Below are 27,522 nucleotides of genomic sequence, written 5' to 3'. Positions count from 1 at the left end.
TGGAGCTGCATGTCTTGTGGCTTTCACTCTGCTCCATTGGGAAGTCTTCACTCCTTTTGTTTTTATCCTTTTCCAACTCCAGTACTTTTGAGCACACAGCTCCCATACCCTGACCTAACAGCTCCATTGAAGTGCATTCCAGCCCCATGATTTCATGGTACCAGGCAGAACTCCCCTGCCACGCTGCTATGCTGCCCGCTGCTTCTCACAGGGTGAACAAACAAGGAACATAAACTCTCTCCAAAGGAGCAATGTTCTCTGTATATTTTTAGTGCTAGAAAGCCAAGATTCATTTAAGGGTGTTTTGTGGGGGCTTTTTTTAATATAGACTTCTGCTAACACAATGGAATATTTCATACCACCTGATTTGCTGTAACATCTCATGTTTTATGTTGTTAAATGGAATCAAAGGAGTTAAAAGATGAAAGACTTCTAGTCAACTAGTCCCTCAGCTGGGAGCCAGTGTGGGTTTGTTCTTTGTAATGTGTTTGCTAGTGCTTTACCCAGATCCAGCCTCAGATCCAGCCTAGCTCAGTTTTCATTATTGGATTTACTTGTTTCTGCAAATTCCTTACTTTAGGTTAAGTAATTGCTGAGCTGAGGTTCAGTATAATGCAGCTACTGTTTGTTTCTCATGTTTAACTTGCTATTTATTGCCCATATACTGAATAAATGTTTTGTAAGCATTTGTTTACCATTTGAACACAGAAGCACCGCTAAAGATGTTATGCTTGCTTTCACAGGCATTCTGTTTACTGGACAGACAGAGAACTTTGTTTTTTCTTTACATGAGAATGTGTCTATTTTACTCTACATGTAGGTGCTTTTTTTCCCCAGCATGTACTATGTCATCATAACTTACATGGCTAACTTACATGGTATTACAGCAAACCTATCTTTAATTAGCTCAGATGTTTGGAGTTAGTACAAAATTTGAATGTATGGTTTATTTTGAGACACTAATGTCTTGTATTTTCTTGGTCAAAAACGTTCTGAAACTTCCTATTTAAATGTTTCTGTTGCATTTGCATCTGCTAAAATGGACATACTTTGGCAATACATGTAGTATGTTCATAGTGACATAATCTACATTGATCTGGAAACGGGAAAATGCAGATAACAAACATGATGTGGGAAGCACATGAAGCTTCCCATGAAGAAAGAGGCAGTGGCTTCAAGTCATGGAGACTCTGACTTGAGGACTGACAGGGTTTGTAGACAGAACTGTTCTCCACAGGCTCAGGGTGCCAGCACTTTTTGAGTCAAGGTATTGGCATGTGTGAGGTGATGTGCCCTGACTGCATAGAGATTCCTGTTTTTTGGTGTGACGGGCAGTCACCCACAGGGGGTAGAGCTATTTCTGTACTGAAGGGGCACTAACTACAGAGTCCCAGCAAAAAGAAATGGTAACATCAGAGGACATTTCAAATGATGCTGTCTTTGTCTCAACTGCAGTTGAAAGATGTGTAAGGTTTTGCAGCATGCTTTATTTGATGCACATCCATTGTGGAGTTCAGAACATTATAAAATTTCGTAGCTATTAAAACACTGCAGATAGGAAACATTTTATAGAAAGTCACTGGAGTCAAGGCACTAATAGCTTCTTTATCAAATGGCATTTTCTGTGCCTCCTTACTGGCTTGTTACACCATGCAATATCTCTTTTGGAAGGTATAGGGTGGGAAGCACAAGTGGAAGAAGAAAACAGTAAAGGAACACGAGGGATAAAACAATCTGATAAGAAAATGGAGAACAGGGCTATAAGGCCTGTGTAGAATACTGTGGTTAACCATACATTTAGTTGGGCACTGGAAAATAGGCAGCAGAAATAGCTGTGGAAAGGAGCATCAGGATTTGAACTGAGAGAGAGGAGACAAGGAGTTGAGAAGAGAAATGGTGTTCTTACATACAGCCTGTTATTCTGTATGTTATTCTGCTCCTGTAGGAGCAGAAGACCATCTTAGTGGTCATCCATTTATTGCCTTATTTTCTTCTTGAGTTCTTATTCTTTTGGTGAAGAGCAGGAATATGGGAAGCAAAAGGTAATGCTAGGCCTGTAAAGTACCCATTGCATTGCCTAGCAACTGCTCTGTGCCCTTAGTAAGAGATTGCCTAGTGAATCCCAAGTTCCCAGAGTTTCTGCAAGACTTCATTTAATTTGTGTATGTATGCCACCTTCTCTAGGTGAGCACCTAGCCTTTCTCACTGCTAACAGGAAGCTGGCTGCAGTCCTTGTGGCAGGCGAAGGGGTTCTGTGGGGAGTGTTAAATGCTTTTATACGGGTTCCTAGGAAAACAAGGGATCAAATGGCAAACAAGGAATTGAGTAGCATGAATCCATTTTTGTGTGATGGACAGAAGAGGCATGGGTGGTCAAGGAATGGAGCACAGTAGCTGGAATTTATAGCTACTATTGGAGGAAATGGTGTGCTTTTCATTGCAGTGACTACCTTGCAGCTCCTGTGCTGGAGGTTCTCCAAGAGTGCTTAAAAAGTGACTCAAGAATATACTAGAAATCAAGCAGATATTTGGGATGGGGTAAAGGGGTTAGTACCTGGACTTAAATGTATAAGCATTTATATGAGCAGGAGAGATTAACGTGGCTGTTAGCCCAAACCTGCTCTTACCTGTCAGCACAAACACTTAAGAATTGGACAAGAAAACTGTCTTGATTTGAAAAACAGGCTTACTTTGAAAGCAAAAAGAATTTTTCAGCGAATTTTGAAGGAAATGGGCTAGGCCTTTCTGAACTGTAGATCAAGGTAAAAAAAAAAAAAATGAAGTCCTCTTCCACTTGGAAACACTTTCTCATTCATTTTTCTTGAGTCTGAGTCAAAATTAATCAAGTAAATTTGAAGTCCTTTTTTAATAGTTAAAAATAATGGTACTTGGCTTTTGGTGCCATTTTGTGTGGTTTCATAGTTGTATGACTTGATTTAAATCTTTTGCTCCTCCATACATTTGCAAGAGATTCACAACAATTAAAATGGACTACATCAGTAATAAATTCTCTTTACTTTGTTGTAGATGTTGATTTTTAAATTTAAGAGAAAAAAATCATGCAGTCAGTTCCTGCTGTACAACAGTCAGAGGACTTGTATTGTGCATCTTTGTGACTAGGACTCCCTGCTGAGGTTGATGGGTCCCTCATTTGTAAGTCGAGCAGTCTTGCATGCTCTTACAACTTGGCATGTAACATTTTCACTTAAAACATTGCTGAGTTACTTCTGAATATGGTGGAATTCTTTGGAAAGGTCAGGGAGGTAATTGATCATATGCTGACAGCTTGAGGCTCTGAGAAAATGGTCAGATGGATGGCTGGGATGCAGGAAAACAAACTTTCCTAGATGGTAATTGTCACTTAGCCAAACTATACATATTTTAAGCTTTTTAATCTTTGCTCACAAACTCAGGTTCTTAGTAATATTTTTGCTGCTTCTCTGTGAACTATCTTCAGATGTTGACATTTTACTGGTACTGATGCATATGCAGTATTTCAGGTGTGATCTTGAGCGTTAGCAATATTTCATTGTAGAGCCCTTTTAGAAACTCTGCTGCTGCCAAGATGGGTTGTTTTAGAACTTCTTATAATCTCTTTCATGGTTCTTTGGATCAAGGACTAGGTTTCTTTCAGCAGCTCATGGCTTTGCCAACTGTACCCTTAGCTGGTTTAAAACTGGCTGGACAGCCAAGCCCAGAAAGTTGTGGTGAAGAGAGCTAAATCCAATCGATGGCCAGTCACAAGTGATGTTTCCAAGGGCTCAGTTTTGGGGTTGTTTAATATCTTGATATTGTTTGATATCTTCATCAGTGTTCTGGATGAGAGCGTTGAGTGCACCCTCAGAAAGTTTGTGCATGATACTAAGGCGGGTGGAGTGCTGATCTGGCTGAGGGTAGGAAGGTTCTAGAGGGGGATCTGGACAGGCTGGACTAGTGGGGCAAGGTTAATAAAATGAAGTTTAACAAGGCCAAATGCAGGGTCCTGCACTTTGGTCACAACAACCCCATGCAATGCTACAGGTTTGGGGAAGAGTGGCTGGAAAACTGCTCAGCAAAGGAGGACCTGGGGTTGCTGGTTGACAGGCAGCTGAACATGAGCTAGCAGTGTGCTCAGGTGCCAAGAAGGCCAACAGCATCCTGGCTTCTATCAGGAATAGTGTGGCCAGCAGGAGAAGGGAAGTGATTGTCCCCCTCTACTCAGCACTGGTGAGGCTGCACCTCTAGTACTGTGTTCAGTTTTGAGACCCTCACTACAAGGACATTGAGCTGCTGGAGTATGTCCAGAGAAGAGCAGCAAAGCTGGTGAAGGATCTGGGGAGCAAGTCTTATAAGGAATTGGTGAGGGAATTGGGACTGTTTTGTTTGGATAAGAGGAAGCTGAGAGGAGACCTTATTGCTCTCTACAACTGTCGGAAAGGAGGTTGTAGTGAGGTGGGGATCTGTCTCTTCTCCCACATAACAAGTGATAGGATGAGAGGAAACGGTCTGAAGTTGTACCAGGGGAGGTTCAGATTGGATATTAGGAGAAATTTATTTACTGAAAGAGTGGTCAGGCATTGGAACAGGCTGTCCAAGGGAAGTGGTAGAGTCACCATCCCTGAAAGTGTTGAAAAATGTGTGGACATAGCACTTGAGGGCATGGTTTAGTTGGCATGGTGGTGGTGGGTTGACAGTTGGACTTGAAAGTCCAACTTTGATCATTCTCGGTTTCTATTCTATAAATAAATGAGAACTATGACATTTTCTGGCATGTAAAGAAAAGAAAATTAAAAAAGAAAATGTACGTGTTAATTTTACCAATGTTTGTAACAGAATGTGGTCGTGGATCGGATTTTCTCTGGTATCCAGCCAACTGGGACACCTCATCTGGGTAACTACCTTGGAGCCATTCAGAACTGGGTGAATCTTCAGGAAGAGTACAGCTCAGTGCTATATAGCATTATGGATATGCATTCTCTCACCATGCCCAAGGAACCAGCTGTCCTGCGCCAGAACATACTGGACACCACTGCTGCTGTTCTTGCCTGTGGTATTGACCCAAAGAAGTGTTTCCTGTTCCGACAGTCACTGGTTAGTGCTCTTGTTACATTAGATTTGCTTCTCATTAAGTGGCCTTCCACCTATGTTAATAAATGAGCATAGCATTACTGAATTCCATTATCATCTTTGTGTTGGTGATCCTAGAAAATGTTGTCACTGTAGGATTTCAGACTTATCCCTTGCAGCTGTTTTGAAGTGGCTGAAATCATGGTTGAGAAGTCCATTAAGTGATAAGTACATCTTTCATTTCCCAAGCAGAGCTAGGAGTTTTTGTGCGCTATGAGTAAAATACTGAAAAGACCTACTGTTAGAAGAACACTAATTGAGCTAAGTCTCATTTTAGTCACAAAATGTTAACTCATAAATGCATAAATATAGTCTGTGCAGCCATGAAGGCAATTACATATTTCTGTGGCACCTACCACCTAATCTGCCAGCTGCAATATCCAACAGGTGATTGGAGTGGTAAGTTTTGGGTCTGTTCTGCCATTACCACTAGAGGATTAAGTCTTCTCTGGGATTTTCTTTTTTTTCCTTCCCCCTTTTCCCACCTGATCTGATAGTGTGTATGTGAAATATTTGCTTCTTCCCTTGAGCACCCTAGAGGGGACTGGGCGTTCTTTCCTACTTGTGGTCATAGAATCATAGAATTGGCTGGGTTGGAAGGGACCTCAGAGATCATCAAGTCCAACCCTTGATCCACTTACCAGCCCATGGCACTGAGTGCCACATCCAGTCTCCTTTTTAAATATCTCCAGGGACAGAGAATCCACCACTTCCCGGGGCAGCCCATTCCAATGCTTGATCACCCTCTCAGCAAAGAAATTCTTTCTAATGTCCAACCTAAACCTCCCCCGGCACAACTTGAGACCGTGCCCTCTTGTCTTGCTGAGAGTTGCCTGGGAAAAGAGACCAACCCGCCCCTGGCTCCAGCCTCCTTTCAGGGAGTTGTAGAGAGCGATGAGGTCTCCCCTGAGCCTCCTCTTCTCCAGGCTGAACAGCCCCAGCTCCCTCAGCCTCTCCTCATAGGATCTGTGCTCGAGTCCCTTCACCAGCCTGGTTGCCCTCCTTTGGACCTGCTCCAGGACCTCGATATCCTTCCTGAACTGAGGGGCCCAGAACTGGACACAGTACTCGAGGTGTGGCCTCACCAGCGCTGAGTACAGGGTCAGCCTAGTCTTTCATGTGCTTTGTTTTTCTGAAATATAACTTAGTTTCTTGCCTGATTAGCTTTCTGTTACTGACTCCAAACTCACAAGAGCTTGAGAGTTGGGCCCATGAAATCTGCATGAAGTTCAGTAACACCAAGTGCAAGGTTCTATACATGAGTCAGGGCAATCCCAAGGACAAATACAGGCTGAGCAGAAAATAGACTAAAAGCAGTCCTGAGGAGAAGGATTTGAGGGTGATGGCTGATGAAATGTGAGCTGGTAATATGCACCTGCAGCCTAGAAAACCAACCTTATCCTTTTGATGTAGGGGGCTAGCAGGTAGAGAGAGGTAGAGAGGTGATTCCCCCCTCTGCTCTGTTCTCATGGGATCCCACTTGGAGTGCTGTGTTCAGGTCTGGGGCCTCCAACATAAAAAGGACACGAACCTGTTGGGAGTGAGTCCAGAGGAGGGTCACACAAAAATGACCAGAGGGCTAGAGCACCTCTCCTATGAAAACTCTGCCCTGGTGAGGCCACATCTGGAATATTGTGCCCTGTTCTGGGCCCCTCAGTTCCAGAAGGACAGGGAACTGCTTAAGGGAGACCAGTGCAGAGTGACCAAGATGATGAAGGGAGTAGAACATCTCCCTTATGAGGAAGGCTGAGGGAGCTGGGTCTCTTTAGTTTGGAAGAGACTGAGGGGTGACCTCATTAATGCTTAGATGTATGTAAAGGGTGAGTATGAGGAGGATGGAGTCAGGCTCTTCTCAGTGATGACCAACAGCAGGACAAGGGGTAATGGATGCACAGGAGGTTCTCTCTAAACATGAGGAAAAGTTTTTTCACTGTGAGGGTGACAGAGCACAGGCACAGGCTGCCCAGAGAGGTTGTGGAGTCTCCTTCTCTGGAGACATTGAAAACCCACCGGGATGGGTTCCTGTCTGACCTACACTAGGTGGACCTGCTCCAGCAGGGGGTTGGACTTGATGATTTCTCAAGGTCCCTTCCAACCCCTAACACCCTTGATTTCTGTGAATATCAGTAAGGATCTTACATTGCAGTCAGCCACAGAAAGCATGTTCTATTTTTCACAATGTAATACTGCAGAGATTGGGACTTTGAATCCCCAGGGAAAACGTATCAGGCTCATGAAATTATGGGAGGACAGGACAGTAAATGATACTTTTACAGAACCAATGCTGTCAACAACCATTGAAAGAATGTTCAGCTTTATTTAAAAAATGTTCCACCAAAGATGATTCTTACTTATGTTACAGTGTTTAGGCTGGCCTCTGTTAAATAGGCTATATTTTATCTTAATTTTTCTGCATGTCCTTATCTGTATAGATCTAAGGGTTTTTCTTAATCTAAAGCATTAAGTATGTGCTTTTCTGTGAGAAGTGTCTGTTGTTCTGAGCCATGTTCATACCCATACTTGCCATATTTATATCAATACAGCTTTAAGAAATGGCTAATTCTAGCACATTTGTGAAAGCTCATTGCCACACTGCAAGCAGAAGTACTGTTACAGTTGTTTGTGAATCCAGACTGTTTTACTAATGGTTCAGGATGAAGTGGTTTTGTTGACTTCCCAAAACCATGTCTACTCAAGCAGTATGTGGTGGTCAGGTATACCCAGAGATGCACTGTGGTCTGTTAAAATTGCATTGGCAGGACCAGATGTTTGTCTGGAAGCAATTAAAAGGAATATCTGCATGTAGCTCTTGATGTGAGGAAAGGAGACAGGAACCTTGCTAATGTGATTATTGTTTTAGTATGATAATGAAATAGTGCGTTATAGAATGTCATAATACCAAGAAGATTGTTCCTAAAAACATAGGTGTAAAGTGGATTGCAGCTATTATTAATCAAGAAAGTTTATTGCTTGATTAGTAATTGCAAAAAGGGAGCTGGCCTCTCCTTTCCAGCCACTGTAACAGTCTCCAAGGGTGGTCTAAAAAGCTACAATTTTGTTTATAAACATTTGGGCTGAGGTTTGAAGCAAAGAGAGTAAAACTAATTGTATACTGGAATAGGTTGTTCTTCCAGAGGTCATCAGCAAAGCAGTGAAAATCCAGCTGCAGAGAACTGGTTTAGGTATTTGGTTATGGGCAAAGTAGCTTTCTCTTTTTAATACCAGATGAAACTGATAAATCAGAGTTCTCAATAGATTACTGTGGTATAGTTATTGCTGTGATCTGTGTATCACAGAAGCACTACAGCAGTTATTTGTGGTTAATTCTTCTGTTCATTTTTTTTTAAACAAACATAATGCAATTAAATTATTATGAAATAAGAACTTTTGGTTTTAATCCCCAAAGCCATATACAGCACTGCGATTCTGTAGGACTAATGGCAGAGTGAAATTCTCGTACTGGGATAATATGGTAGTAATGGTAAGCCCATTAAGAGAATTGCTCATGCAGTCAGTATTGTAAATGCATCCGTGTCCTCTTACTTTCTCTGGATTAACCTGGGCAAGAATGGTCTGGAGTTGTTGAAGAGAGGGACTTGTTTTATTCATTTGTTTAGCTTACTCTTTCCTTACATTCTTTCTGTTGCTGCTTGTGTTGCTTCTCTGGATGGTGTTAGCTGCATGCAAAAGAAATACTGATATTTTGTTTCTGGAAAGGCATGTACATTTATTTAGTAAAGGTTTCACTGTCAGTGGACAGCTGTTTACAGCAGGGTTTATGCAGATTAAATCAAATTCAGAGATACCTGAAATACCTGCCTCCAGAGTTTTCCCAACTTTTTATCATCCTTTTGGACAAAAGGCTGATTAATATTGATAACAGATTGCTGAGAAAATGTGTGGTGAGAACAGATACCACTCATGTTTCCACTGGATCCAAAAGGTGCTGCTATGATAAGAAGACAGATGAAGTTGTCTTGCAGTCCCTGTACGGATTTCAGTGATGTCCTTGCTTTGCAAGTAAAAAAAATGAAAGTGAGAGGAATTTTGCATGGACTGGTTTTTATGGTGTTGCTTAGAGGATACAGAGGCTGTGCTCTCATGTCTCAGGTATACAGCTAAGTTCCTATAAAGGAAAAGTGCTCATTTGATGAAAATCAGTTTTATATACTTTGTAATTTTTAAATGACAGGATTTTTTCTAAAAACATAAGAAAAAACCATAAAAACATGTTTCTAAAAGCATGTCTTTTCTACATAAACAGAAAGTTAATGAGTAGCTGTGTATTTGGTCTCCATACATAGCGGTTGACTAAATACCTCCCATGCTTATATGACCATATACAGACTTGAGCTTAGAGAAGTAGTGGTTATAAAGATAACTTGAAAATACTTAAAAGCAAGAAGTATGGTGGTGAATGTTTAGGATCGTGTTTGGAACTACATTGTCTGTGAAGGGTTAGAAACAAAGACATTTAATTAGATTGTCTTAGAAGACACAGTTGTGGAATATGTTGGACATTAGAATGGCCTCTGACTGAGATAAGCTCTTTATTACAGCATGTTTAGTTATAATTTAAATAGGAAGACAAAGTCATAGAAGACTGACAGTTTCTGTAAGAATGAAAATAAATGCATGTTCCATAATTATGTGTTTTTGTTTGGACCATAGTTGCAAGATGGAAGAAACCCTCATTACTCTTGGAAAAAATAATGTGAAGGTATACTTTAAATGACTGCATTTGCCTACCAGGCATAAAAGACAATGGAATAATGACTTATACAGCATATCCTGAGAATACTGCAAGAAAGAGCAAATTCATTCCTTAAATTGTATTATAACTGATAAAAGCTGCAGTGGTCGTCTTCCATAAAACTTTGAATGTTTTATTAAAAACAAAAAGGACTACAGGGGGGAAATAAGGAAGACAGTAACCAATCAGCACATATGGTAAGCTTATATCATATAACCATTTTCACTGATTCCTGGTGGGTACAATACACATTTCAGTTTTTACTCATAACCATCTTGTATCTCATCTGCTTCACAGTCAAAACCATTTTAGAAACTGCTGTTGCTTTTATGTGGTCTCAGGCTGTTCTTCCTGTCCACCTACCTACCTATTGTAGTAGACACATGCTGAATGTCCCAAGAGAAACTAAAGTTGCATCAGAGCTGATTCAACAGGCAGTGTTTGATACGTACTTCTGTCAGGAGTCCTGTGAGTTTCTGGACAACATAACATTCAGTTTGTCAGTAGAAAATTGCAGTTTTCAGCGTTATAGACAGTGTGATTTATTTTCTGAATATAATCCGTTGCAGTATTCTTGCAGTGTGCAAGCAAATTAAAGCAGTAACTCTGGGAGGTGGGAATTTGACAATTTGTCTTAGCCTTAACTCCAAAAGCCAAAAAACGACAATTTAAATGTGTGCACTAACTGTTTCACTGCTATTATTTTCTAGAAATATCCAGCTGCTTTGTTTTGTGGGCAGTTTAAATGGATTCACACTACTTCTTGCCCAATTTTAGAGGAGTTTAAAAGCCTCCATTGCCTCATAGCTTATAAATTCATTAAAGTACATTAATTTAGCGTGTTCCATTGAAAGCTTCCTGTCACAAGAGGCAGTATGTTAATATTTAAAGTAAAAAAAAAAAAAAATTCTGCTTCTCTCAGTCCTTCTCTTTTCCTCCCCATAGGACTAAGCTAGACATAGCCAGAGCTCAGAGCAAAGAAGTCATGGTTCAGTAGGATTTTTTTTTTCTTTCCACCTTTATTCCGTAATCTACTTGGTTTATCTCATACTATTATGAAGCTGTTAAATGTTCCTCTCTTCACCAGTCCTCTTGACATACCAAACTAATTAGTCAAACAGTACTAATTAGACTACGAGAATCTCTGAAAAAAAGTTAATTTCATAATGAATACATGGAAGGAAATCACACTGTTAGGCATTGTCAGGGACCTCGAAAGATAGTCGAGTCCAACCCCCCTGCCGGAGCAGGACCACCTAGTGTAGGTCAGACAGGAACCCATCCCGGTGGGTTTTCAATGTCTCCAGAGAAGGAGACTCCACAACCTCTCTGGGCAGCCTGTGCCAGTGCTCTGTCACCCTCACAGTGAAAAAACTTTTCCTCATGTTTAGAGAGAACCTCCTGTGCTCCAACTTGCATCCATTACCCGTTGTCCTGCTGTTGGTCATCACTGAGAAGAGCCTGACTCCATCCTCCTCATACTCACCCTTTACGTATTTGTAAACATTAATGAGGTCACCCCTCAGTCTCTTCCAAGCTAAAGAGACCCAGCTCCCTCAGCCTTTCCTCATAAGGGAGACGTTCTACTCCCTTAACCTTAAGGGCAAATTACTGTGCTGTATCTAGGTTTATAACCAGTATAACCTGGTTCCAGTACAAGTATTCTTAGTCAGGGTCTTCAGAAAGGAGAGTCTGCTTTCTGTAAGTTTAGCCAAATATGAATAAGCATGTTATTAAAATATTCAAAAGTAACAGCAAAAGCTAGATAACCCCCAATTCAGTATATTGCTTAACATGTTCTTAGATGTTTTAACCATGCATTAACCATGTAACATGTTTGTAACCATTAATTTATTCCACACTCTCTTGACTTTATTCTTCATAAAGGAATTTGGGACACTACGTTAAATTTTCTGTCAAAGAAGTATCTCACTTGCTGTTGAGTTACTGCGGTCTGAATTTGATTCAAGACTGATCTATTTTGTCTTGTTTATGGCCCCATTATTCACTCTCGATGTGTAATATACAGATGCATTATTAAGTATCCTGAACATATTGTTTGCAATCATAGGCATTAATAAAATCTTATGTCTTATTTGAGAAAAGAAAAAAATAGGTGAGCAGCACTTTATTCTAAAAGGCCTCTTGAATTCTTTGGAAGCACTAATATTTGTAGAAGAGACAAAAATCCTGAAAAACTGTTTCATTTCTTTTGAAACTTAGGACCCTTTCCATCCTCTGTTCAGATTTTATTTTAGTACACAGCTATGAAAATTACCTCCCCAGACCTGTTTGTTTGTTTACTACATTGGCAACATAAAATCTGTGAAATTTATTGTCCATTTAGAATGTAGCCCCTTACAAGGTTACACTGCTGAGGGGAGCTGTTTCCACGTAGCAAATATGCAGCAAATTTGCAGTCCTTTACAGAGGAGGGCTCTAGGTTGAAACTTGAGGGAATCTATCTTGAAAATGAAACACTCCTCTTTTTGCAGGAAGCCACTTCAGCTGCTGACACACAACTCAGAAAGATGAGTTCCTGTTGCTGATCTGCCTGCTTTCAGATTTGCTCACAGTACCCATGTCTTTTTCCCTCTGTTATTGTTCCTGAATCTCATTGCTTCCTGTCCCCCTCAGCTGTATGTCTAGGTGTGAAAAGCCATCTAGAATTACTTGGACTAACAGTATCTATTGGTTTTCCATATATATATCATCAACTCTGGCTGTGGCCAGGGAGTAACAGCAGTAACATGGTAGGGAATAGCCAGGAATAAGGACAAAATAATAGCTTTGTACAGACAAACCCTGAGGCTGTACTTCAGAAACACATAACAACCCAGAGATGATCCAAATGTAAATTGTGATGCAAGTTCAATAATGTCAAATGGCCACACAACTGTATAGTTAAGAAGCTATTTACTTGTAAAGAGGGAGGAGCAGGGCACTTAGCCAGGTGAAGAAACAGAGATGTTTTTGCCTTTTAGGTAACTACTCATTAGCATTTCAAAGTGGTCACCTCTGTCCAATAAGTGTGCTAAAAAAAAAATAAATAAATGGAATCTGACTATGCAGGCTTAGCCTTGTCAAGCCACAGGGAAGGAATATAAGTAGTTTTTTTCTGGAAATAACTGTTTGATTAGTGATTTGTAAGCCAAGTTGAGGGAGATGCTTAATGCAATGGAAATTGAAGGAGGAAATGTGTTGCTGGTAATAGCAGAGAGATGACCATCTCGACCCTTTGAGAAATGTTGATGGTTTTTACAGACTTCCAACAGATTAGGAAAGAAAACTGCTGAAGTGGACAACGGCACAGGGCATGAAAAAAAGAAACTTTATGTAATTACTGAGAAAAGCAAAGGCTATGATTTGTGTTGTCTAAAAAGGGGTGTGGGGGGGGTCACTGTATGGATCTGGTTAAGGTTTTTTGTGAAAACTGCTAAATGGGAAATAGTTGGCTTTGTAAGAGAAACAATAAATAGAAGACTTGGAAGACTGTTAGTCCTCCAAATATTTTCAGCCAAGCTGCAAGAAATATTTCCTGAGAAAATAATGTTTATATTGAAAACAGCCTATTATATTCTTTCAGGACACAAAAGTATCTGGAGTTGAGATGAAGGATTTAATGGATTAGATAGCTGTTTTTCAGATATATTAAAGATTGAGGCATCCTTGGAAGTTGGTTTGACATACGGTTCATGAACTGTCACTGGCTGCAAGTTTTGCTCATTGGAGATGCAGTTCTGGTTTTCTGTGTTTTGTAGTATTTTTATACTGGGGTATTGGAGGGAGAGAAAGCACTGCTGAGAAACTGATGTTTTGACTGGAGAATAGCTAAGCTTATTACTATGTGCTCTCTTTTGTGAAGATGGAGTGTTCCCAAAGTGTGCCTTAGGTCCAGAAAGCTGTCATTTTAAAACACAAAACAAATTATGTTCTTTAGAGGTTAAATAAACACAGAATAACCTTAATTTATTTGAACTCTATACTATTATTCCCTAGAGTTGTAGTTAGGTTTGGGGTAAACCCCTTTTAAGAATAAATAAATAAACAAACAGTAAGCAAAAGACCTTTCTAATAGTCCTACTCATTTTAATGGAAACTGTGTGAAAAGTGGTGCTTCTTTGACAACGTTCTTCCTTGTAATGGCACAATAAATGCTACCTAACACAGCAGGAAGCAACTGAGAATCATTTGCCAAAGATGAGTTAAAGTCCTAGTGGCTAAAAATACCAGAATCTAATGGAAAATCTGCTAGTAGGATTATACTGCTGATCAAGGTGATGCTAGTGGTCAGGAGATGTTAAGTGAGATGAGAGAAGCTGCAAATTCAGGACAGGGAGCAATACTATTACATTTTAACTATCCACATACAGCCTTTATGAGGATGACACATACAGATAAAATTTTTCAATGCAAAAAAATAACTTCCTAGTTTTGCAGTCTGTTAGAAATTACGACATTCTAAATTTGCTTTTGGGTGGTGCAGAGGACCTAGTTCAGGATGTTTTAGTGGAGGGCTCCCAGTAGTAGCAACCTCATTATAGCTGTGTTTCACATTGTGGCTGGAGAGAGCAGACCAAATAAAGTACATGAATGTTCTAGAAAGGGAGCTAGGTGAAAATGAAGTTGAATTGTGAGAAATAAATAAAAAGCAAGAAAGCTACAGCTATCCCGGGGATCATATTTTAACAAAGCAAAAGTATTTAAAAAACAAACAAACAAAAAACCCAGACGAATAAAAGCAACAGTTAAATGTGTGAAACCACTCATGAAGAAAGCATTGGTCCAGCAAATCCCTTTCCATGATTCTGTAAAGTAGGAAGCAATCATAGGAAAAGAATTGCCCAAATTAGAAAAATGAGAGAGCATATAGAATTGGCATGTCCTTTTTCTTTTCTTTTCTTTTTTCAAACAAAATTTAAAGGAGCTATACAAGAATTTGAGGAGCACCCTTCAGAGGATACTTAGCTAAGTATTCTCCCATCAAAAACAGGAGATCGTTTAGGGGATCAGCAAATGCAAAGTATAGGAGGCATTCAGGATTGATAAGGCCCTAAGAACAAGGCTCAGTCTTGGTACTGCTGAAGGTATTGGGAAGGTTGCCACTTAGTGTATTTTGTAGCAGCAGATAAGAAGAGCCAGGTCAGCTTATTGTAAATTTACTGAAACTATTAGGTAAAGGCAGGCAATTTAGACATCAGATGGCGTTTGGCTGGAGTCCGAAAAAACCACATGTGAAATGACAGAAATGGTAGCCAGAGTGTGCACCCTGAGAACAGAAATGGTCACTGTGCATAAGGAGTAGATTGAAGTCATGTTGGCAATACACAAGCAGCATTATAAATGGGACCACAGAAACTACAAGCTGATTTTGACTTTCCACTTAACAGGGGTGGTAGATGATAGTCTTCAAGAAAGAATAAGACACTGACTGCGTGACTAAATACTCTCTTTGGAGAATAACTATGGTTTCTTCTGTTTCATTAAACTGCTGGATTCTACAAGGATGTCAGTAAGCATGCAGACAAAGAAAATCCCAGGATCATAATAGGTTTGAACTAGTTAGTGAGCCGGAGTTTGTGGGCAATGCCAAGTTCTTCTGGATAGTCAAAGGAAAAGAACTCCAAAAGGACTTGTAAAACAGAATGGGTAGGCAAATTAGTGGTAAGAGAGCTTTAAATGCAAAGTAAAGAATCTAGGTAAAAATAATCTAAACCTTAACAAAGTATTGAACTGGGTCACAATGCAGGAAAAAAAAAAAGTCTTTGAGTCATCACTGGCAGTTCTCTGAAATCATTAGCTCAGCACAATTTTCAAAACAGCCAACAATATGTCATCATCACCATTTCACCAAGGAGGGTATTGAAAAGAACACAAGGGTGATCTTTTGTCGCTATACAAAATCTTACCATGAATATTGGGTAGATCTTCAGTGGCTGCATCTCAAGAAGGAAGCAGTGAATTAGAGATGCTATGAAGAAAGGGAATTAAAGCTACAAGGGAATAGTGTAGCTACCTTGAAAAGAAAAGTTTAGAAGTCTGGCATGCTTCACTTCAAAAAGGATAAAGCTGAGGTGTAGATGCAATCAAAGTTTACTAAATCAGAAACAATGTTGAATCATTCAACAAATTGTGCAATATAAGAAACAGGTGGCATTCAAAACTCGTAAACAAATGGCAGATAAGTGAAAGTACTTCTTTACACATCATAATTTGAATGTCTGGAGCTTGTTACTTCATGAGATTGTGAAGTGGGCAGTATTAGCAGATTCAGAAAGGGAATAGACAAATTTATGGGAAACATGGTTATTAACAGGATTGGGCCAGGGATAATAACTTCAGATAATCCCTAATACAATAATTACAAATACTATAGAGGTATGAGTGGAAGATACTTTTAAGAAGCAATAGGTGTGTGTGCCTCCAAAATGCCACCTCTTGTTACTGCTTCTGGGAACAGAGTGCTAGGCTACAGCTACCTCTGTTGTGATCCAGTAGGGTATTATTTCTTATGTTCTTCTGTTTTGGTTGTTTAATGAAGACATTTGCTCAGAATTTAAACAAACTCAGGGTAGGAGGCTGGCAGAGTTTGTCCAAGAGAATGGCTTCTCCTAGTTGTGATCCACTGGTATTGCTTAGTGCCAGAAAGGAATAGTAGAGTGTGCCTTTATTTTACTGGTATCATACACATCTTCACTTCTTCCAGTTTCTTTGTAGCCAAAGTTACCCAATCAAAGTGATGGAGTACTGTAACTTAATGAGTAACCACATTTGAGCAGATGCAGGGTGACAGACCAAATGTAGCAATTACCTGCCCCTCTTGCCAAGTAAAACACAGTAGCTTAAACCATGATTTACTCTGACAAATGATTTGTGGTCTAAGCCTAGTACCTCCTGATTCACAGACCAACAGTCAGTTACTGCAATTTGGGTGATGAATGTTAACTCATTAGGCTCCAGTACTGAAATTTTTTCCAACTGAAATCTATTCTTTTGCACACCTTTTTATATTTTCTCTCCTCTTTATCAGGCTTCTTCTTCACTGTTCACCACTCTAGCCTTACTTAGGAAAGGACTGTGTATGTTTAATGATCAGAGGTAAGCATGACATTCTAGGACCCAGAACTGCTGATTCAACTCAGTAAATGCTGTTTAGATCATTTGGTGTTTTGGTAACTGATGTAATATCAAAGCCACTGATGCAATGAAGCACACGTGCAGTCTTGGCTGTAGAAGCAACATCTGACAGAGCTGGAGCAATGACTGCATAGCTTTTAAAGGTACTCCTTGTCAACACAAGTGCAACAGAGCACCATCTCCTCTATCCGTGACTAGAAGAAAGGAATGAGAAACCACTTTGAACCAGATGGTGATTTCTTCAAAATGAAAGGGTCGTCTTGAGCTTAGTATTTTCTGTAAAGCTTCGTTTACACTTTGTGTCTTGCTGAAGGTACATTTGATGCATCTTTCTGTACTTTGTCTTGTGCATAGAAGATTGCAGGTGAATTAATCTGGAAGACGTTAAAAGAAAAAAAAAAAAACAAAAACTGTGGGAAAGGTAAAAAGAAGGGAAAGAGAATCAACGTGAAATATTTCATATCTCTAGTCACTTAGCTATTGTCTTGAGGTCAGACAGATACCTCTATTGACATTGACAACTGAAGCAGTCTAATGATCATTACCTAGGAAACTACATTTTAAATGTGACTGCAAAAGAATTGCTATTAACAATGTTAGTAATTCTTATTTGTTAACAAAACTTTTTACTGCTTTCTGTCTGGGTTGTTATATTGTGTTGGAAGCATGAAGGTTTGAACATCTTTTGAAATGGTTAGTATGCTCTTAAACATCCAAATGTGCCATTATTGAAAAGAAAGATTCAAAACATGTAAGCAAAGGAGCAGAACATACATTACCTTTTTTTTATTATTATTGTTACCTTACATATAGCTAACTAGCAACAGTCCAAAATTACTGGAAAGAAATCAAATAACAGTCTATGCAACAACAGTACTTGCCTATTTTACTAGCTCTAAAATGAATATTGTAGATGTAAAAACTGAAGAACACGTGCCAAGAAGCTAAACAACAAAGGTTGTTGCGTAGGCCATTTCTTGTCTCTGTTTGTAGAAAGTCTTCCTCTTAACAGGAGGGGGGGAATCACATGGTCTAACCTCTTTCTGAAGGTATTACAATTCCACTGAAACTGCAATGACCTCATAATGTTAAATGAAGAGTATGTGGTATTAACTTAAATGGAGTTATCTTTCTCATTTTTTAAAACCACCCTTGTAGCAAAGAGTATATAGGGGCCTGATCTCTCCCTTTCATCTGTGGATCACTGTTAATTTTGCTAGGATTGCTGAGCAGAGGAACAAATTAATGGACAGTCCAGGCTGAACTGTAAAGATTGACACCCAACCATAGCTGATATCTTGCAGACAGGTCGGGGTTGTTGACACTTGTTTGTACACCCAAGGCACTGACAAACCCACTCCTGATGCTCCACCTAGGCTCTGCACCTGAGCTACATCACAAGTGTACCTGTGCTCAGCCCTGACACTGCTGCCCTGATTTTCTCACGGCTTCCTGGATTGACCTCAGATATCACTAATTACCTTGCTATATCTGACGATCACCAAGCTGTCATTGTCACCACCTCTGCCCTATTTAAATCCTGCAGGGCATTGTCCTGCAGGGAGGTAACTTTCTGCCTGACTTGTAGCCTTCTGCAGCCACAGCCTAGTGGAGCAGTCCAACTCATCTTGTTCCCTGCCTGTTAAGTCAGGCTTCCGTGAAGGACCTGCAGTTATGATACTGCCAGCCGTGCTGCAGGGGAGTGTTGTTCTAGTAAGGACTATAGGAGCCTGGCCTGAGCCTAAATGGGGCTCCTGGGGCCATGGGCAGAAGGTGTGGACAGAGGATTCAGGTGGGGCTGGTCAGGACAGCCAAGGGAAGTTAGTGCAGTCAGGGCCCTGATGAAGAAGAAATGAAACTTTGGAAACTTAAAGGGTACTGTACCTCAGAAAGGCAACAAGGTTTTGAACTATTAATGTATTATCCCAAAGTGTGGGGAGGGTGTGGCACAGTGGACAGCAGTTTGTTAGTTTGTATGTAAGTTCACCTCTGTTACTACCAAAGCATTTTCTTTCTTGTGTAGAATATGAGTGATTAGAACCAAGAACCTTGCTGTGCTGCTTTAGTGTAGTGCATTCGGTCCATGCAGTAACCAAAACTTTCCATTGATTTGTCACTGCACCTTACTCAAAAAATAATAGCCAGAGATAATTATTTTTCTGATACTATTTATCTGTATTAATTTTTAGAAAATATGTATATGTATTTATGTAATTGCAGAAGATTAAAGTATATTATGACTCTCTAATTCCAGGTTCCTGAGCATGCAGAACTTGCCTGGATTCTTGGGTGCTTAACTAATGTGTCACGTCTGCTACGTTTGCCCCAGTGGAAGGTATGGATAGTATCATGAATCCAAAGGAAATGTATGGAAATTCAGTGGAACCGGTATCCTTTAAATAGAAATTCAGTGGAACCGATATCCTTTAAATACTTTTTATCTGTGAAGTACCATTTGTATCTTGGTTATCCTTGCTTCAGGTTTATATAATTCTCTAGGATTGTGGTAGGAGGAGGAACGTGTCTTTCCAGGTCTGTAGCTATTAGTGAATGTTTTCTTTCTGGAATCTGCAAGATAATATTTTTGGCGGAGATTTGCAGAAACTGTACTAAGCAGGTTTGTTTGATAGTGTTAACCTGATTTTGCTAGAATGCTTAATTTCAATGCTCGTTTAATATTGCAAAACAATTACAAGATATTGCAGTAGAAGCCTTGAGCCTTGCTGATTAAGGAGTTTCCACAGACATTCTTCTTCCACTGTGAAAAGTGGCTGCTTTGTAGCAGGAGGAGAGTGCAAAAGAAGCCTGTTGAAAGAGGAGTATAGAAAGTACAAATATTAAAAATGTGCTGAGTGATAAAGTTAATATACCTTAAATGTTTGCCTTTACAAGTTTCAAATGCTCGTCTTCTTAATCTTAGTACTGCATCAGCTGAGTTGTTAAATTTCCTTGTACTTTATTGTAGCATTTAGTAAACAGAAAAATCAAAAGACAGGAGAGGAAAGTATCAGAAAAAAAAAAAATCTGAAGAGTAGTTTGGCTTGCAGAGTTCAGACCAGCCTTAAATACCTCCAGATGTTTTCTTTTTTCCTGTTTTTCTTCTTAATTAAATAAAAACAGTAAAACTTAAATACAGCAACCGGCGTTAACGCATGGCATAGATTAAAGCCAACCTTTTCAAACCTGAGGTTCTAAAGTTAAGCTCTTTAATCCAACTTTGACTGGATTGACTTTCCAAATCTACAGATAGGTGTTACAGGTGCTAGGCTTTGCAAATTAGGTCCCCTAAACCCTCAGCACTTCAGGATTTAGACAGAAGGCAGGATCTGAGCAAGTGAGAAAAATCTAAAGGTATTTGAATAATCTTAATTACATAATTATGATTTTAAGGGCTTTAGTGTATTTAGCTATTTTTAAAATCAAAAAGCAAATAAGCTATTGCTAGAACAGAGTGAGTATTTGTACCCTGACTATCTTGGTTTAAATATTCCATCTATGTGAATTCATCTATGTGAACAATGGAGAGAATGTGGGACTCTGCCTTTGTATTTCTGGCTCTCCTCCTAGTTGTCACTGAGTATTCTGGTGACTGTGTGTGATCACTGTGTCTTGATCTCAATTCTGTGGAACATACTTAGGCATATTAATGCATTTTTATATCTCTATTGTAAAGCATTTCAAAAAATTATTGCTGAAAATGCTATTTTAAAAATAGAGTTTATCAATAATAAGTGTAATAGTCCAGTCTGATTGTTCTGGGTTTGTAATAATTTTCATTAGTAAGATTGCAAACAGAAGGAAAATACAAGCCTCCTGTATTGTTTTCTCCTCACTACGGTATCTGAGCAGTGTAGGAAAATTCATACAATATGACAATAAATAGGATGTATATCTTCAGAAGGAACAGATTTTATATGGGACTCTTCTCTAGAGTTATACAATAAGTTACGCAAATTACTCAGAATTATAATTCATTAAAATCACAGACTTTCACATCATTAGCCAAAAGGTGATTCTGCTCTGTTTTTCTTTTGCAAACAGATGAAACGTGCCAGCCAGAATAACGAAGGAACTGTTGGTTTGTTGACTTACCCTGTGCTTCAAGCAGCAGATATTTTGCTCTACAAGTAAGAGGCAGAATGTGAGCCCATGGGCAATCTTTGTTCAGCTGCATTAGAATGAATGTTCACCAGGTCAACATGCTAACTTACAAAGTGGGGGAGCTGGGTGTGATTAGATCAGATTGGAAATGGGTCACAGCTTTTTACTTCTCTAGTGGCTGGTTGAAAACTGTCCTGGTTGGAAGGCAACTGACAATGCCCCAAAGAGAACAAGCTGATCACTTCAGAACAATTCTTTGGGAATTCTAACATATTAGTGCTTAATTATACCTAATGCATGTTCCACACAGATAAACATATAATTTTTTTAAGTAGTATGTTATGCAGCTCAGTGTAGAGATACTTGAGAAGGCTATATATATTATAACAGTATTAATGTGGGATTCTGTACAGACCTGTTGATACTGATGAAAAACTAAGTAATTTACTGCACCTTGTGGTACCTGTGCTACTTCAGTTTTCTCTGTAGTGTACTGTGTGCTGCAATGGAAATGTGCCCTAATGGCAGACTGGTGGCTCAGCATGACTAAGTTTGTAGCCTATCTGATAGAGCTTGAAATGAATTGTTGTGACTGGTTATATTTCATATGTTTTAAAATGTCTCAGTAAGTGAATGTCAGAAATAGCACACTATGTATTAATTATTTTTATTTTTTGAGTGTACCTACTTTGTGGAATTGCTCTGAAGTGGTGAATGTTTGCTGGGACAGAGAAGTAATACAGAACTATGAGGGCAGGGACTTTAGGAGGACAGATTAGTAAATTGTCAACCCAGATAATTGTATCTAGAGAAATCTAATCCTAACTGATCATTAGTAGGGGGAAAAACTAATATTAAAAGACCAGTAGATGATACTTCTCCTTCACTTGAATTTTTACCAAAAATAATGGGAAGGAAGCAGAAGTCAAAATTAATTTGAATATTAAAGTCTTCTAAGCATGTAGTCCCATTTGTCTAGCAGTGTTTAAGTGTGAAATTTCAACATCTTCATGATGTATGACCTTATTTCGATTGAGCTCAACCATATATGTGTTTTCCTATCCCTAATAAGATCATGTGAGTCATCATTCTTTAGTGAATCCTGTGGTTTGTTTGCTGCCATGTGATGAAAGAGAAACAGTATCTCTTTGAAGAAATTTGACATAAAATCTTTAATAAGAAATGTTTTAATATAAAAACATCATATAGGGGAAAAAATAAGGGATAAATGGAAATACAGGAGTGGATTGGCCATCATAAAGAAGAATTAAGAGCTAATGGAAGGGGAGAGACAGTATTAATTCAGGTGAACCAGGAATCAAATAGACAGGAGAATGACAGAAGGTAAATACATGACAGCAAGGAATAGAAATAGCATAAAGAAAGAAAGATTAAACAGCAAGGAAAAAGGCAAAGAATCCTGCAGAGACATTGATAAAGACAGCATGTTTTCTGTTTAGTGGCAAACTTTGTGAATATGGAACCATTTTGGCATATGGAAACATTTCTTTTTACCTCTTTAAAGTATATTGATTATGGTAACTGATTGTCTTTCTTTTAGATGTAGGTCACTGTGATTTCCTGTTGGCTACTGTAACTGGTTTGAGGTTGCCTTGCTGGCTATTTGGTGGGGAATAAAGGTGGAGAAATTGATTCCTGGACATTAGCCCAGTAATTTGCAATCAGAAGGCAGAAGTAGTGTGCTGAAGTGAAATTTTCAGGAAACTTAAAAGATGCATATAGTGACTTTTCTTACACTGGAACATATCCAGGATTCAGATCTGAAATCCCACAAGCCTTAGAAAAAAAAAATCTGCTGGGAGAGGAGAGAGTAATCAAAAGCTGGCAAGACTTCAGGTCTGCCTCATCTGAAAGATTCATACATTTTTAGCAAGTAAGATTAACTGTGGGAAAGAATCACCAGGGGAAGCAATGGATTGTTCACCTCTTCATGTTCTCTGATGCAGATTATGTTTTCCTACAGAACTGCATTCAAGCAACTGAGTTCAATAGAGAAGATCAAATGATCCTTTGATCCTAATAGTTCTAATCTATGAATGATAATCCTTGTGGCAGTAGAGGCCCTGGCCCACATGGTATTATGTGATGGTGACCTATGAGGAAGAGCTACTCTCTTCTTTCTGTCCCTTGATAAGTCCACAGTAGTAACTTCTCAACAACAGTTGTGTTTTCCTGAGACTTGACAAGGCAAGTTGTCTGCACTTTATGCCTTGCAAATCTTTCTTGCTTCGTTAACATACTGTTACATGTGCTCTTTGATCTCTGAAGAGACAGCAGGAGATTCTACAAAAAACTTTTATTAAGCTGAGTTTAATGATTTGCACTTATTAGTATCTTTACCATATATGTTTTTGTGAAAGGCTTTTTTTTTTTTTTCACCCTTGGAAATGTGCTTCAGCACAAAAAGCAGACTCATCCTGGAATACAGTCAGCTTGGGATCTTGTTCCCACAGCACCTATCTGGCTAGGACTGAGTATTTTGCTCAGTCTGGCTCTCACTCATGGCAGAAGCTGTGACAGTCTTGAGTAGCATTTCAGCAGAACCAGAGAGCTTTTCTGAGTTTCCTGTATCTGTCTTTTATTAAAAGGTCAACACATGTTCCTGTTGGAGAAGATCAAGTCCTGCACCTGGAACTAGCCCAAGATATAGCACAACATTTCAACAAGAAATACGGAGAGTTCTTTCCTGTGCCCAAAGCCATTTTAAGTGAGCTGGTCTTGTTTGGTTTTGTTTTGAGTTTTTTTTACTTAGTTGTACTACGAAGTTGAAGATGGATTTAAATATTGTGAAAATAGTTTCAGGGAGCAAACTTATGCTAAGGGAGTGGAAATTTTAAAAATTACAAGAGACTAGAGGCTGTGAAATTGAACTCCCAAGACAGACATAAGGCTTTACAAATCCCTGGTAGAGGAATGTATGTGACATCTGGTATTCTAGTCCAGGGGGCCAGATGCACTTTGCTTCTGCCAGTCAGCCTTGCACTTCAAGTACTGGATCTTTTAAGAGTAGAATCTCTCCTCCATGTTTCTAGTTCAGAAGATATACGAGGAACAAAAAAAAAGGTCTCTAGCAAAAAGAATTCTTAGATGTCTTCAGTGTAGATTAAGTATGCTAAACAGCTTATAGTTTTATTAATGCAGTGCTGAAACATCTTCTAAGTGTGATTAATATGCAAGCATATATTTCATTAAGGGTCTGTTCAGAGCTTATACTTACCATTTTTGATCTTAGACTCAGGGAGACTTATAAGGAAAATCTTCTCAGCCATTTTTGAGCTATAAGGTCATAGGCCGGGGAGGTGAGGAGGAGTCAGATGCCACAAATGGCACGTTTGTTAAGAAATGTGAAGAACTGGGCAAGGAAGAAGCATTGCATCTTTGTTGCAAGTAATGTAGAGGAATGCACAGCTCAGACCTTTCCCCCCAAAAGGGCAAGGAGCTCTCGCCTTAAAAAAGACAGACAGTAATAATCCTTTCTCAGTTTTCAAGCTTCATTGACAAAAATGGTTTTTAGACCCAGAGTGGAGCTTAGAAAGTACTTACTATTGCAAGCTCTACAGTTTCTAATAAACAATTAAATGCTAAGTACTGTAATGAGGAGCTAAGTGTAGTCTATGATGCAGGTGATACTGTTTTCCAGGAAATAAAAAGCTCAATTTGGGGAAAACAAAACCAAAAAACATCTCAGTTTCCTCATGGAAAGCATACCTTTCTAAGTGCATATGGATATGCAAACTGTTGAAATATCCTAGATGAATGGAGGAGTTAGGGTCCTATTCAGAATCACTACTTCTTAAATCTGTGGTACTCTGTGTACTCCATGAATTATGCTTCCTGGTGACAGATTCAAACAGCTTGGGTTGATGCTGTACTTCGATGACAGTGCTTTGCAATACTCTCCTAATGCTACTATTCCAATTCATGTAGATACAAGTATCTTATTAGTTTGTACAATACCAACATCTTTTATCTGAACAGTGCCTTCACTCCAACAGAGCTGGTTAGTGGTCAGTTAGGGAAATTCTAATAACTGTCTTTGTTGATATTAAGGAGAATTAAAAAGAGATTTCAGGTAGGAGAGTTTCCTAAAGTAAGGCAATGCAATTAACTGTTCTGGGATTCTTTAACGTGTTTCTCCACTGTTACAGAACCTTTCAGTAATATACATTCTGCATGCTAGGTAATTTGTCCCCAGTGCCAAAATTACAAGGGAGAAGAGAGGCTTTGTGGCAAATCAGCATGTAGCCACAGAAAATATTAGGAAGTGTCCCAGGAGAAGTTTCTGCTGTGAGAAAGGAGCAAATGGAGGGGATTTTCATTTTGTTTATGGGAGGAGAAAAGTGGCTTAGAAGGATAGAGAGATTATGAGGACTAAAAAGGGCCTAAAAAGACTAAAGGACTAATTCTGTGAGTGCAAACTCTTCTAAGCAAGGATAAACAGAGAAATTTGTCATGCTGCCACAAAATCTTAGCAATTTTTGTAAGAAACTATTCTCTAAATCTCTTCATAATTATTCCCTTTGTGTTTTTTTTCTTGTTGTTTTTTTTTTTAAGGTACAACAAAGAAAATAAAATCCCTCAGAGATCCAACAGTGAAGATGTCCAAGTCAGACCCACAGAAGTTAGCTACTGTAAACATAGCAGACAGCCCTGATGAAATAGTACTGAAATTCCGCAAAGCTGTGACTGACTTTACCTCCGAGGTGACTTATGACCCAGCCACTCGTCCTGGTGTCTCCAACCTTGTGTCCATTCATGCTGCAGTAACGGGGCTTAGCATACAAGAAGTGCTGCACCAGTCTACTGGTCTTGATACTGCTCACTACAAAATGATGGTGGCAGAGTCAGTTATTCAAAAATTTGCACCTATCAGGAATGAAATTAAAAAACTCCAGGAAGACAAGTTCCATTTGATAAAGGTTTTAGAGGATGGAGCAGAGAAAGCAAAAGAAGTGGCTGCCCCCATCTATCAAGAAATAAGAAGACTGGTGGGATTTCAGTAGGAACTGCAAGTAGTTGCAAGGATTTTTGTTTCCTAGGACAGACATTTTGTTACTTTTATCTTCTGGATTATTTTGGTTTGAAATTAAAACTTTTTTTTTGTGGAAAATCCAAGTAGAACAATGAAGGTGCTTGCATTTAAAAATGTGCATGAAGTCAGATATTTCCAGTGGGACCAGAACTGAGCTTGTCTGGATAGTCGAGGAGGGAGGGTGGAAGCAACCACAATGCAAAAATAAATCCCACAAAAGCATAAGATGATCCAAATGAGGTTTGGGTTTTTTTCTGTTGACCACTGCAAGAAACTGAGGTATAAGCAGGTAACCAGAATCTAGCAGAAAGATTTGTAATCTTCTCAACAACATCCTTATCTGTGCATGTGATCTTGTTACAGATAGACAACATGTCCTATTGTGATATGGGGGTTCATGGATAACCAGAATAAAACCACAGGCTTACGAATCAAAATGCTCAGGGTGGTGAAGAGAGAACTTAACTGCCTCTGCCTATCACATCTTCAAACTCAGCGTAATTTTGTATCTGCATCTATTCAGTATGTCATTGATACCCTCTCTATTCGTAGTCACTCCAAAGAATCCAGGCAGTGGACCTGAATTTCCCTTCTGCCACCTGTGCCAACCTGCTGGTTAAGTCTAAGATATTTCAGTGAGAAATTACATGTGCTTCATCTACACCTGTTTCATCTGCTGTTCAGTTTAGCCAGGAGCTCAGGATTTTCAGTTCAGCATCAAGTCTAGAATTACTTTAGAAAATGTGTGGAGTAAAAGATGTAGTCCTGCAAGAAAGACAGCGAAATCAAGAGAACTTTCTCTAAAATTTACAAATGTACTTTTTTAGAAATTTGTGCTGAGGTCAGAGGCAGAATTGGATTAAAGAGTTCTTTATGAAATTTAACTACCAAGCCTCATGAAAACTCAGTGATGAGAAAATAGTGTTAGCCTCACAAGAGCCACAGATGGGGACCTGTGGACCATGGCATGTTTCAGGGTAATCTTCTTCCAAAGAAAGGGTAGTGGTACATTTCAAGTGTAATAAAAGCCTTATTGGTCCAGTGCCAGCATATTTAAGTGTATCATCGCATTTAATGGTGCAGTGTTTGAAACTGCTATACTATAATGTAAATTGAGTTCACCCTGTACTCCAGCAGTTCATAACCATTGTATGCCTATGGCATTTGTCATGAGGATTGCAGGCTTACATGACTAAGTCAAAATAGGAGGAGGAAGGGTTCTGTGTAGTGCAGTTCTGCAAAAAGCTCTGCAAAACCATTGTGGACTGAATGTGAATCAGTACTGAGACTTGTACTTATTTGTTAGGGATCTGAAGAAGAGAACTGCCATGCAATGACTTGATGACGGAGTTTATAAAGTTAGTCAAGACTAG

The 27,522-nt window shown here is 39.2% G+C and overlaps 1 protein-coding gene across 3 annotated transcripts in view; it reads left to right on the top strand.

Annotated features, from left to right (window-relative positions):
• The window catches only part of WARS2 (tryptophanyl tRNA synthetase 2, mitochondrial), a 46,018-nt gene extending 18,842 nt beyond the window's left edge, over positions 1-27,176 (top strand). For all 3 annotated transcript variants that reach the window (XM_071761365.1, XM_071761354.1, XM_071761369.1), the window contains exons 2-6: positions 4,812-5,069; positions 19,250-19,330; positions 21,037-21,122; positions 23,706-23,824; positions 25,672-27,176. In XM_071761365.1, the coding sequence (XP_071617466.1) occupies positions 4,812-5,069; positions 19,250-19,330; positions 21,037-21,122; positions 23,706-23,824; positions 25,672-26,120 (993 nt within the window). In that variant the 3' untranslated portion in view covers positions 26,121-27,176. The remainder of the gene's footprint in view (positions 1-4,811; positions 5,070-19,249; positions 19,331-21,036; positions 21,123-23,705; positions 23,825-25,671) is intronic.
• The last annotated feature ends 346 nt before the right edge of the window (positions 27,177-27,522 follow it).

Source organism: Heliangelus exortis, chromosome 1 (assembly GCF_036169615.1).
Source record: "Heliangelus exortis chromosome 1, bHelExo1.hap1, whole genome shotgun sequence".
Taxonomy (NCBI): Eukaryota; Metazoa; Chordata; class Aves; order Apodiformes; family Trochilidae; genus Heliangelus; species Heliangelus exortis.
The sequence above is the reverse complement of the archived record's forward strand: the minus strand, read 5'-3'. Positions and strand labels throughout refer to the sequence as shown.